Source organism: Vicugna pacos, chromosome 3 (genome assembly GCF_048564905.1).
Source record: "Vicugna pacos chromosome 3, VicPac4, whole genome shotgun sequence".
Classification (NCBI taxonomy): Eukaryota; Metazoa; Chordata; class Mammalia; order Artiodactyla; family Camelidae; genus Vicugna; species Vicugna pacos.
Window position 1 is genome coordinate 32,173,329 of NC_132989.1, and position 12,600 is coordinate 32,185,928.

A 12,600-nucleotide genomic window follows, 5' to 3' on the forward strand; every position below is an offset into this window, starting at 1 on the left:
GCCTGCATTACTTACTTGGCCTTTGAATGCCATTGAATTTGCCTAGTGGGTTATTATAAATAGCTGGGGATTAAAAAAGTATGCAATCCAGCTACACAACAATTACAATGAGTAAAGATTACTTTAACTATTTGCATGTTATGCCCTTGGCTTCTTTTGATGGAAATTATAGAAACAGTCATATAAAACCCATGGCTACATTTGCCGATCTGATATTTTTGATAGGTTTTTCCCCTTACTATATCTCTCAATATTCCCTATATGAAATCTAACATAAAACTCATTTCTGAATTAACTAATTAAAAAATAATTAATAACATCTCCTCCCTAATATGATAAAAACTATTTATCTGCTCATTTTTCCTATTTTGCCTCTGGCTGTTAGGAAGATCAAAGCTGTATTTCTGTTTCAACTCTACTGTGTGGGAATTTATGACTTAAACATGAATATTCTATTTTTCCTCCTTTTAATTGCTATTTTACTTAAATATATATATATGTTCTCAATTATGGTTATTTATATACTTATAAAAATTCAAAATTCAGCTGTTTCTTACTTGCATTTCTTATAAGCCACCTCAAATTCTCTGTGAAGTTAGAGTATAAATAATTAAGTATGATTAAGTTAAACATTATAGTTAATGTTTAATAACAGTATAAAATTATATCAAGAGAACAGATAAAGTTTAATATTCATAAAATGCCAGACAATATCCATTTAAGATACAAATTTTTATTTGATTTTGTTTCTTCCATTTTGAAAATAGGTTAGTTACAAGTAAATAATTTATTGGTGTTTCTTGATGATTGGCTATAAACTAGAGGGACACTCTTAATTTGCTGTTGTTTTATTTTAAACAATGAACATTAAACAGCAGCCAGTGTTTACAGATAGGTATGTTCTCTCATTTATTTGTCCATTCACTCAACAAGGCATCTACTGAACACCTACTTGATGTCAAGAACTCCATGTGAATAATAAAGCTGAGTCCCAGAACTTGGGGACTCACCTAATGGAGTAGAATTGAGGCTAAAAGAGAGATCCGTAGAATGTATACTTGAGAGAAGGTGAGCTCCTATATCTGAGGAGTCAGGAGATGCTTCTCACCTGGAGGATATGTGCATCCTTTGTTGAAAGGCTTGTAGGGATTGAAGTAGGGGGAGGGGCCTAATTTGCCAAGGGATGGAGGCCTGAACCTAGAGGAATCCTTAGTTAATTCCAAATCCTCGAATCAGCACCACTGTTGGGTGTCAACTGGCAGGAGAGGAGAAGAGGAGAAGTCCAGGAGATGAAACTGGCAAAGGAAAAATAGGAGGGACCTGGTCAAGGTCCTTACATGCCATGATAGTTATTTACTCTCTTGTAGTCAGTGAGCAGCCCCTGAGAGTTTTAAGTAAGAAATTTACGTAACTGAATCTATTGTCCGTGGAGCCAACTCTTGGAGAACTGCCACGGCACTTTTATGGATTCAGTCTTATTACTTCCCTTATGATGTGTTTATTTAATTTGGTATTGATACATTTTAGAAAGAATTTAGGGTAGCCTGAAAAGGTAAATAAATTTGAGTTACAAGCTGCTAGAATAAGAATTTGAAAGATACAGAAAAAGGAAGTTAAGGGTGGGGAAGCAAGTGTGAAGGCTGGTTCATACATTTTACACCCTGACATCCTACATAATCACTTATAGAGGTGGGGCACAGAGGACTTGGTGCTAGCCAAAATTATAGTCAAAATAACCATTTATAGAAACACAGACTCCATGGAGTAAACGCAAGCCCAGTGCTCAGTGGAGGTGCCAGTATTCCTGGTGCAGAATCTGCAGGAAAACATACTTTCTGATAGAACAATAAATGTTCTCAATAATAATCTGACAGCAAATATGTTAATAAGCTTCAGAGGACAATTATAAAGTCTTCCCAGACTAAGCCATCAGCATCGTGCTGTACCGCCTCCCCCTCATTCAATAGAAGGAATTCTAGGACAGTTTGATGAGGTCCAGAAATACGGCTTTCTGCTGACCTCAATTTAGGAATAATTTAGTGTACCTGCCTGAAAGAAAAAAATGGACCATCTTTCAGGTACTCCTCTGTGATATGCTTCCTTTCAGCCAAGTTTTTTTTAAAGCTAAGCATTGAGGCCGAGATGGCACTCCTGGTCAGCCTCTGAAGTGCAGGTAAGAGCAGAGCTCTCTGGTAGAAGTGGTCAGCTGCATTGGGGCTAGAACTGACATCTTGTTTTGGAAATTGTGGCGCCTAAAATGATACTTCTTGAGTTGAAAGTTTGCTCCCTTTCATTCACCTACTCACCCCTTTGATTGACTCATTCATTTATTCATTCATTCATTCAGCAAATACCTACTGAGAACCTACTGCTCGGCAGACACCATGAATTAGACCCAGGCTCTACTTTTAAGATACAGTGTAATCAGAAATACAGACAGACAGACACAGTTACAAGGAGACAGGTCTGTGAAAGGGTTCAGAAGACCTTCTTCAGGGGAAGAGATGAGCTGAGGAAGTACTGACAGGACACAGGACTCTCCTCAGAAATTAACTTTGAGTCTTTGATTAATCAACCTCCTATAAATAAACCTCTCTATAAAATAAACTGGCCGCTAAAATGTGTACTTTATTTTAACAGATTATTAACCACAACCCCATAAAGGTTTTGGAACAGTTACGGAAATAGTTTATTTTGGAATAACTGTTAACACATTTCTTTGAACCTAGGTTTGTGTCAGGCACTCTAACTACATCATATATGTTACCTCACTTCACAGTTAGTGGATCTTCCCCAAAACACTGTGAGGCTGTTATGTTATTAGCTTCTTTCCCCAGATAAGAACAGAACCATAGTAACCTTTGTCAGGCAGCAGCTAGGGTACCAGGCCCAAGGTTCCAGCCCAGGGCCTAGTCCCCTCACTGCTCTTCCACCTGGCAGGAACTAGATAGCAGGACCAGTGATCTTTTAAAACCCACTCATGATTCCTATCAATAGCGTATCTTTCTCTTCTCCATAGTGGAAGGATATGACTCTCACTTATGTTTAAGAGATTTGAATTGTTAAGGAAACAAAACATGATTTCTGTTAGATGCTTGTAGTAATAGTATAAGGTGAGTTCTGTGTGAGCATGAATGACTGGCAGTTTTGTGGATTAAATCAGCTCAGGATCATTTTTTTGACAAGTAGGTAGAGATTATACCAAAAGTCTATATTGAAATGTTTGGGCCTCTAAACTCTATGTATTCCTTTGAGAGGGTATCGGTATTAGAAGTCTAAGCTTCTCAAGTAAAAAACTGAAATAATGTGTTTGAAGCAATGCATAGTTAGCTAATAGGTATTTACCAATATACTTACCAAAATAGGTATTTACCAAAAAAGTGAAGGGATTATATCATGTGTCTGGTTAGGTGGGTCAACAAAGATCAGACACATGCAGTGGTTCTAAAGTAGCTGGAGTGGCGGGCATTGTCCTTGGGTGCTTGTTCAGCTTAAACTTATTCGTCATCCATAGAAAATGAAGAAACAGAACTCGGATCTAGTTAGAAAGGGAAAATGAGTCTTCTGGGTGTCAGCCAGAACCCATGCTTGCTTGATATGACTGTCCAAACTGATGCCTTAGGTCCCTGCCCCTCCATTTGCCTTTATAGGTAGATCCTACAGCTAAGATTAGTGGCTCCCATACCAATTTATTGTGCCTTGGCTTTTTAATGCCAAAAAAGAAAAAAGAAAAGAAAAAGGCAATTTTGATTAAACAGGAGTCTGGTGGCACTCTAGACTTTTGTATTGAATATTGTCTTATCAATGTGCTGTTAGCTCTTTATGCACTCCTTGCTAGGCAGGAGCCATTTAATGGCGCCCAGTGCAGGGAGTCCTGACTGAGTCTAGCTTAGGAGCAACCTGCTTGGTGTGATATGGGAACTCAGTTGCCCTCCCTTCAAGCTCGCAGAGAAGTTTGGCAGCAACACTCACCAGTGGGTTCTGTCCATAAATAATCATTGAGGAATTTTCCATGTAGATTAACATGTCTGGCTCTAAAAGAATGGCCCACAGGAAAGGAATTTCCCCATTCCACATTGGTTCCAGGTAGGGCTCTATTAGGTCCTAATACCCAAGTCTCTCAGGCTGATAACTCTGCCATGAGATCTGTAGATTAGAATAAAGTTTAAAGATAATAAAAATTAATTTATTGATATAACTGGAATGTGTTGGCATATATATTTAGCAAAAAAATCAAAAAATTAAAAATTAAATCAAGCTTATGAAAACAGGCCCTGGAGACAGAGTATCTGCATGCGAGTCTTTGCTACGTACAGGGTGTTTGCTGTGAGCAGGCTTCTTACTGCCTTTTTTTTTTTTTTAAATTGAAGTATAGTTGACTTACAATGTGTTAGTTTCTGGTGTATAGCATAGTAATTCTGTTTTTTATATATATATTCTTTTTCATTATAGATTATTGCAAGATATTGAATGTAGTTCTCTGTGCTATACAGTAGGATCTTGTCACGCATCTATTTTACATATAGTATCTGCTAATCCCAAACTCCTAATTTATCCCTACCCATACTTGATTCAGTTTCTTCATCTGATATAGGAGGAAGTAATACTTGCCTCACAGCACTATTGTGGAAAAAAAATGACATAATGTGGGTGGGAGCCTTTAGGAAATTGTAAATTGTTGTATGGCTGACTCTAAAGTGTTATTAATCACTGTTGCTTTCCTTCAGAGCTCGTCATGATGATTTAATGGAACGAAGTGATACTTCTTGAGTACACAGAAGTATGGGATTTAGAGAGGAAGGAGCAGGAGGTTCATTCTTGTTTGGCTCATCAGTTGAACAAACAGGTCCTGTGGGCCGCGATCCTAACTTGCTGATCTAAGAACCAGGCCTGGAGATGCTTCCCAGAGGCAGGAGCATGTGGACGGAAAGGCTGGCCCCCAACAGTGAGACACTGGTCAGGGGCAGTGCTGCTGGTGAGGACAGATGGTCTAGGCTGAAAGTGATAGGGATTTCATTGGACAGCATAGTGCTTCTCAGACATTAGTCATCCTCAGAATCATTTGAGGACTTCATAAATATGTACTCCCAGATCCCACTCCCAGAGTTTCTGATTCAGGAGGTATGAAATGAGGTCTCGAAGTTTGCATTTCTAGTCCCAGATGACTTTAATGCTTCTGGTCCAGGGGCCACACTTTGAGAACTACTTGGAGAATCTAAGAATTACAGCTTCTCAACTGTAAACAACTGAATCTGCTTCCTACTAGCTTAAAGAAAAAGGGAATTTTCTTCAAGCTAATTAGGGTTATTGGATGGTTCCTAAAAATGCACAAGAGTCAGATTCAGGAATAGGATCTAGAGCAGTCCTGGTCCAACAGCACAGACTCCTTGGCCATGATGCCTGGGTGTCACTGTAGGATGTAACGGTTCCAAGTGTTTTCCTCTCTTGCTTCACCTGAATTAATATTCAGAGTCCATTTGACTTAGGACACATGCCAAACCCCCAGCTAGTAGCTGAGAGGGTGCTGTGAATTATAGATCCTCCAAGACTGTACGATCATAGAGGTGCAATTGGCAGGATATAGGAGTACTGTTGCAAAAGGTGTGTTAATGGATGCCTAGGCAGCCAAAAACGGCAGCAAAAGCAAAAACATTCCATGTTTTCTATCGTAGTAGGAAAAGACCAATTAGCAGAGGACTTAAAATTCTAGGAGAAAAGAGTCTGTACTTAATCTAAATTGGAGGCTCTTTTCTTATTTTCCAAAGTAAAATGGGAGTTGATAGCTTCTTTAGAGAAGGAAAGGAAGAAGTTAAACCAGCTTTTTGGGGAAACCTCTGTCCTGGGTACTCACAGTGGTCCCCCCATGCCCTCTGTTTCTGACTCTGAGCATCAGGACCATTGCTTCTAAGTGTGTCCTCAGAAACTGTAGGTTACGAGCTTCTGATTTCAAAGACACACTCATCTATCCTACAGCTTGAAGCACCCTGTATAATTCATTGGAAGAGTTTCTTATGGATATTTGTAGCCGTTTAGTTTATTATGAATATTTCAGGCATGCAGGGCAGTATAGAAAGCAACATCGCACTCAAGTTATATACCACCTAGTTGTCCAGATTTCTCTTTTGAAATAATCCTATGGAGTATTATAGAACTTTTGGCTCTGGTTAAGTTTGAGGGGTAGCTAAACCAAGAGATGAGCTGGCCAGCCATTGTGAAGGAGGTGAGGGGTGGGGAGAGGCCAACCCCTGGACTCCTGAAGATACATCATCCAAGACAGAATGGATGGACAGGGCTGAGTACTTATGTGCTCCAGATACTAGAAGTAGGCAACCAATGGATTCAGCAAATTGGAAGGCACTCACTTTATTTTTATTTTTTTATTGAATTATAGTCAGTTTACAATGTTGTATCAATTTCCAATGTAGAGCACAATTTTTCAGTTATACATGAACATACATATATTCATTGTCGCATTCTTTTTCACTGTGAGCTACAAGAACTTGTATGTATTTCCCTGTGCTATACACTATAATATTGTTTATCTAGTCTACATATGCCTGTCAGTATCTACAAATTTTGAACTCCCAGTCTGTCCCTTCCCACCCCCCTCCCCTCTGGCAACCACAAGTTTGTATTCTATGTCTGTGAGTCTGTTTCTGTTTTGTATTTATGTTCTTTTTTTTTTTCAAGATTCTGCATATGACTGATCTCATATGGTATTTTTCTTTCTCTTTCTGGATTACTTCACTTAGAATGACATTCTCCAGGGACATCCATGTTGCTGCAAATGGCATTATGTTGTCATTTTTATGGCTGAATAGTATTCCATTGTATAAATATACCACATCTTTATCCAGTCATCTGTCGATGGACATTTAGGCTGTTTCCTTGTCTTGGCTATTGTAAATAGTGCTGCTATGAACATTGGGATGCAAGTGTCTTCCTAAAGTAGGGTTTAGAAGGCACTGACTTTAGAAGGATTTTTTTTTCTTTAAGTCACCTAGTCCTGATTCAAATTGCCCTAACATGAACAATTATCTTTAAATTATTATAAACATTCACTTCAAATATTTGTTTAATCCCATATAGTTCTCTAAGCATGTGAGTATCATGTGGGAGGGAGTGATAAAAATGCCCAGGGCACATGAGCCCTGTGGGTGGCTCGAGGGGCTGCCCATGTGTGCATTGGGAGGGCAACCCTTTGCAATCTTAAAATTATAAGCTGTGACTAGACACAGTTCATAGGATGAGATTTTAATCTTCAAAATATTAGCAGTGACAGCTCACTCTGAAATGTTCAGGCTTGGATCTTCTCCCCATTTCATAGCTTTCAATTTAAAATTTTCGATTTAATAGTATAATTTAACTATTAGGTTCTAGAATAGTGAACTCTGAATAAGAAGCCTAGACCCTTGGTTAATTTTCACGTTTAGGCCACAACTTGCTTTGACGTTTTTCTTTCTTCTTCTGAAACTGATGCTTCCCAAAACTGTAGTTTTCTTTCTCTGCTGTTTTTTCCTTCTATTTCCATTCTAAGGAATAGAATAGAACCTTCTGTCCCTTCTATGTTGTACCTTGAAAGTGTCAATTTCAGATTAAAGTAATGCCTTATGTAACTGGCATTTTTAAGAGTAAAATTTCATAAAGTAACTTTCCCAGAGATTTAAAGCAGGCTCTTATAAATTCCAAAATAACTTTACGTTTAATGTAGCCATGTTAACAATTCATTTTAACGAAATCTGTACAAGGCATTGAGCCAGCCACTGTTGAGAGACATACATGAAAACAGACTTGCTCCCTATTCTCCGGGCACTCACAGTCTTGGGGAAGAGCTAGACCACATCAGGTAATTCTATTGTGGGCCCTAGTGTGACAAGCGATAGAAGACAGGTACAAAGAAGTGCTGTGAAACTGTCAAAAAAGGAGAGATCACTTCTGGTTTGATGGTCAGAAAAAACCTTCCTGGAAGGAAATTTCTTGATAAGGAATGGGAAAAATCTGGCAAACACCATGTTGGGGACAGACATTCCAGTTGCAAAGAAACTGAGCAAAGGCCCCAGAGCAGGAATGCATAGGTATGCTTGGAGACATAGATGTGTGATGAGAGGAGACAGGAGAAAGGGGCATGCTCCCATTTTCATTTTTTTTTTTATTGACATACAGTCGGTTTACAGCATTATGTTAATTTCTGATGTATGGCATAGTGATTCAATTATACATATGTACATTTTTGTTGTATTCTTTTTTCATTATAGGCTAACAAAGTATTGAATATAGTTCCCATTGCTATACAGTAGAATTTTATTGTTTGTTTATGTTATATATAATAGTTTGTATCTGCAAATTTGAAACTCCATTATTTACCCCTCCACTCCTGCCCCCACTTTCCCCTTTGGTAACCATGAGTTTGTTTTCTATGTCTATGAATCTATTTCTGTTTTGTAAATAAGTTCATTTGTGTCATTTTTTAGATTCCATATATGAGTAATATATGATATTTTTCTTTCTTTCTGGCTTACTTCACTTTGTATGACAAATTCCAGGTCCATCCATATTGCTGCAAATGGCATTACTTTACTCTTTTTTATGACTGGGTAGTATTCCTTTGTATAAATATACCACAACTTCTATATTCAATCGTCTGTCAATGGACATTTAGGTTGTTTCCATGTTTTGGCTATTGTAAATGGTGCTGCTATGAACATTGAGGTGCATGTAATTTTTTTGAATTAGAGTTTAGGCTCTCATTTCCAGTGTGATAAATGCCACAGTCAGGAGGTTGTACTTTATTCTGGGGTAATGGTCAGCCTTAGTCTTCCTTTAGGGTATAGAACAGGGGAAATGACATGATCAGGGTAAAATTCAATTGAAGTCAGCAAAGTATATTAAGTGGTTGGCATAAGCTTGCCATGTACTGGTGTCATGGATACAGACACACATTCTTGGTGCTGCCCTCAATGACCTTCAAGTCTAGTGGAGGACAGAAGTATAAACAGATAACATAAATGAAATGTAGTATTTTGAGCTAAAATAAATGTATCTACAAGAGGCTGTGGGAGCCCAGAGAAGGTCATCTGGGGGCCAAGGGAGAAGTCGCTTCCTGATAAGAGTTTTGCACAAAGAGTAACATTTATTTGGATAAAGAGGAGAGAGCAGGATAGTCCAGACCATGAGAGCACAGAGAGCAAAGTCACGGAGCATCAACGAAATTGGATGTGAAGAGAAAGACAGCAGTTCCGTTTTACTGCCTAGCGTGAGGCAGAGAGAGTGGAGTGAGAGAGAATGGGGAGATGAAGGGTAAGGAAGGTCCTTTGGAAACCTTGCTCAGGGTGGCAGCAGGGAAATCAGGGGAGCACTGTAGTGGTTACATCCTCCAGCATGGTTATACTTAGGCACAACCCAGAGAGGAGTTTCAAACTGCACATGACTCTCACCCACTTAAGGAGGTTCAAGAACATACTGCCTGACAACTCTTACTAATATTCTCAATTACTTCTTAATCTTAGGCATCCCCAGAACTCCCAGGAGCCTTCTGATCTCCTATCTCAGAGGGACCCTCACCCCATCTACTGCGTTCCATTCTCACCAACCTGGTCCCTTAATCCTCCTTCTCTTTGATTCTCTGGTACATTTCACTCTCCCTAAGTGTTAACCTGGCTCTGTTTGGTTCTCTGCCCCCAGAACTACTCTGTTCTGTGGTGGGCAGGGGTAGTGGAGGCTCTGGACTTGAATGTGTTAATAATTTGGGGCCAGTAGCAATAATTGAGATCTATCATGGTCAAAAAGAGCTAGGAATTGGCAAAAAAAAAAAAAAAAAACGGAATTCAAGACAGGGAAGTGAGCTAACTTACTGAAGTATACACATAGCCTGACAACTAAATGTAGGATGGAAGCAGAGACAGGTGGGATTTTAATACTACTTTGTAGTTTGGATCTAGAATATTTAACAGCAGAATGAGATTGTTTGCCATGCCTGGGGAACAGAGAGGAACACATTTCAGAGATGGGGATAAAAGATGATAAATTTGACTTTGTACTAAACTTGGGGTATGAGCAAGATATTCAGGTCATATTTTATTGATAGTGCTTTTATTCTATGCAGTATGCCAGCCGTCTCCAAACCCATGTGCTTAAAATATCACTCATAGACAAGTACTCCTGGAAAATGACATGCTGTGGCCTTGGAGATTGTACACACACAAGTGTTGCAGTAAATAAACTGCAAGTAAATTTAATTTAACTTTATTTCCAGTGGCTCTTTCGTCTTTTTTCCCCCAGAATACCTATTAGCATGTTTTTTTTTTTCCAGGAACAGTGTTTTAAGAAATGCTCATTATAGCACTAAGGAGCTGTAATCAGGAGATGATTAAGATGGAAAGACCTTGATGGGGGTGGATGGAGTTGCTTATTTGCAAGGGAAAGAGAGTTGAATCATTATGAACTGATGGATCTCTCAGAGTGAATAGCAGGAGAGAGGAGGCTGGAAAGAGAACATTTATAAACACCGTTTGACACCTCCAATGGCATTTAGGGAAGAGACAGAGGCAGAGAGTTGTGAGAGCAAAAGCCTCGATTTCAGAATCAACATGTGTGGTGAATGATCTAATCTCTAAGACTCGGTGTTCTTATCTGAAAAAGAATGCTCACCTTGTTGGGTTATATTGAGATTTAAAATCAAAAACATATGAACCCTCTACCTCAGAGGGGAGAGACAGGCCACTCTCAATGAATGCTATCATTAATATATTATTTTTCATTTATTCTTGATGAGTTGAAGCAAAACCTTGGTGATTACCCTGCTATATTACAACCTGAGCATTAAACAGTTGCACAGGAAAAATCTCAGTGGTTGGTGTCAATACCCTAATACAAAGAAGCACTCACAGTTCAGACATACCTGGGCCAGGAACAGTATAGTTTAGGAATAGAATCTACAGAAGCTGAGAAATGGAAGAAGACACCACAAGAATTTCCCTACAGCACCCATGACCATGTGTTTTCATCAGTTTTTCATAAAGAGATGCTGAAAGCTAATAACTAAACCTTAGCGAGTATCTCTGCTTAAAAAATTCTGGACTAAAAACTCCCTGGGCAAATGACTGTAGATATCCATCTGGCATGAGGCAACATCCTCTGACAGTAGTCATTACCTGGCACCCTGAGGGGCAGGTCTGGGGAGAGGCATTTGTGACAGAATACTGGGCTAAGGAGATGGACTTCTGTCTGAGTATGTCACAGTGTCACAAATGCCGGCCTTAGTCATGTCCATGACCGGTCAATTGAGCACACAAGGCCAAAAAAATGCAGAATTTAGAGTTTAAAACTCTGCTCTCTGCCACAGCAGATTAGCTTTTCTCTACCCCAACACAAAAATGGGGCAGTTACTGTGATTTTATCCAAATCAGCTCATTCCCCCAAGGGACGGTGACCAGAATTTATTATTTTGCAGTCTTTTCTGTAGGACTTCTGGGCTGCAGCATCTCAGGTCTCAAACCTGTCTAAGTTGTTTGTTGTTCAGATTGGCCGTTTAACATGACTGGCCAGTGTCCTTAAGAAGTCATCTCATAGCACCCAGGATGTGGATGGAGGAGATAATGAAAAGGGTGTTGAGCAACTCTTGGAGGGAATACTTAAGGCATCAGATTGTTCAGATCCTTGGGACAGTGGCAGGTTTCTGGTTACGACAACTGGTTTATGCGTGAGAATACACAAGGCTGTCGTGGCAAGAAATGCTCACTAGTTGTCTTCTGAGCCAAGTTAGGCTAAAGGATAAATGAAATTTTCCCTGCAACATCACAGGGTCTCTCTCAAGGGAAGGCTTGCAGCAGAAAATGGGCAATTCTCTGATTTGTTTTGTGGTTGCTTGCCTAAAAAAAATCACAAGACTGGTGCAAAATAAATGTATGTAAAACAATGCTGCTGAAAATACAGTCAAAAGATAGGTAGCAGAAGCATCATCTGAATCAAGTGTCACTGGAAGTGTATATTCTCGGGTCCTGTCTTAGGCATTCAGAAAACTCCAGGAAGTTTGTTTTCAAAAGTGTTCCGGATGTCTCTTGATATACTAAAGTTCAAGAAGTGCTGCTCTAAGCCAACATTTGAGGTATCTGTAATTTCCACTTCCATTCACTCACTAAACTAGCCCAGCTTCCTTGTCTTTCTACCCTTAGTTTCCAGTTCTTTTATCCTGATGGTAACTTATTAGACTATCTGATTATATATAAGAACTCAGTTTTGTAATTTTTATCATCAGTGCAAATCAGAATTCTATTTATGGATAGCAACTCTATAGAGGCAGTAAAAATAGTGTTTCTTAGCCTTGTGGTTTGGTTTGCAGCAGAATGACCACAGTTGTAAGTCCTGAAAAATTTCTGCTCATTTCCAGTATAATAATGATGTAATTTTAGGAATGAAGAAACGAGAAAAACACTTACGTGGGCTGCAAGTTGCTCCTGGGTAGCTTTCACTTCAGCTTGTAATTTCTCAATGCACTGAAAAGGAGGAACATGTAGAAATAAAGTGCATAACTCTTCCTGTTACGTATTCAAAGTATTCCAGATATAAATATATACCAGTTCTCACATCTTAATGAATGGCAGC

The 12,600-nt window shown here is 39.1% G+C and overlaps 1 protein-coding gene and 1 long non-coding RNA gene across 8 annotated transcripts in view; one reads left to right on the forward strand and one right to left on the reverse strand.

Annotated features, from left to right (window-relative positions):
- Positions 1–12,600, forward strand: part of LOC107034508 (uncharacterized) — a 340,267-nt gene that overhangs the window by 126,634 nt on the left and 201,033 nt on the right. The window lies entirely within an intron of this gene.
- Positions 1–12,600, reverse strand: part of CCDC192 (coiled-coil domain containing 192) — a 175,509-nt gene that overhangs the window by 110,570 nt on the left and 52,339 nt on the right. For all 6 annotated transcript variants that reach the window (XR_012069828.1, XR_012069835.1, XM_072957532.1 and 3 more), the window contains one exon: positions 12,435–12,491. Coding sequence is in view for 4 of the 6 variants with exons in the window: in XM_072957532.1 (XP_072813633.1) it covers positions 12,435–12,491 (57 nt within the window). In the remaining 2 variants the exon portion in view is untranslated. The remainder of the gene's footprint in view (positions 1–12,434; positions 12,492–12,600) is intronic.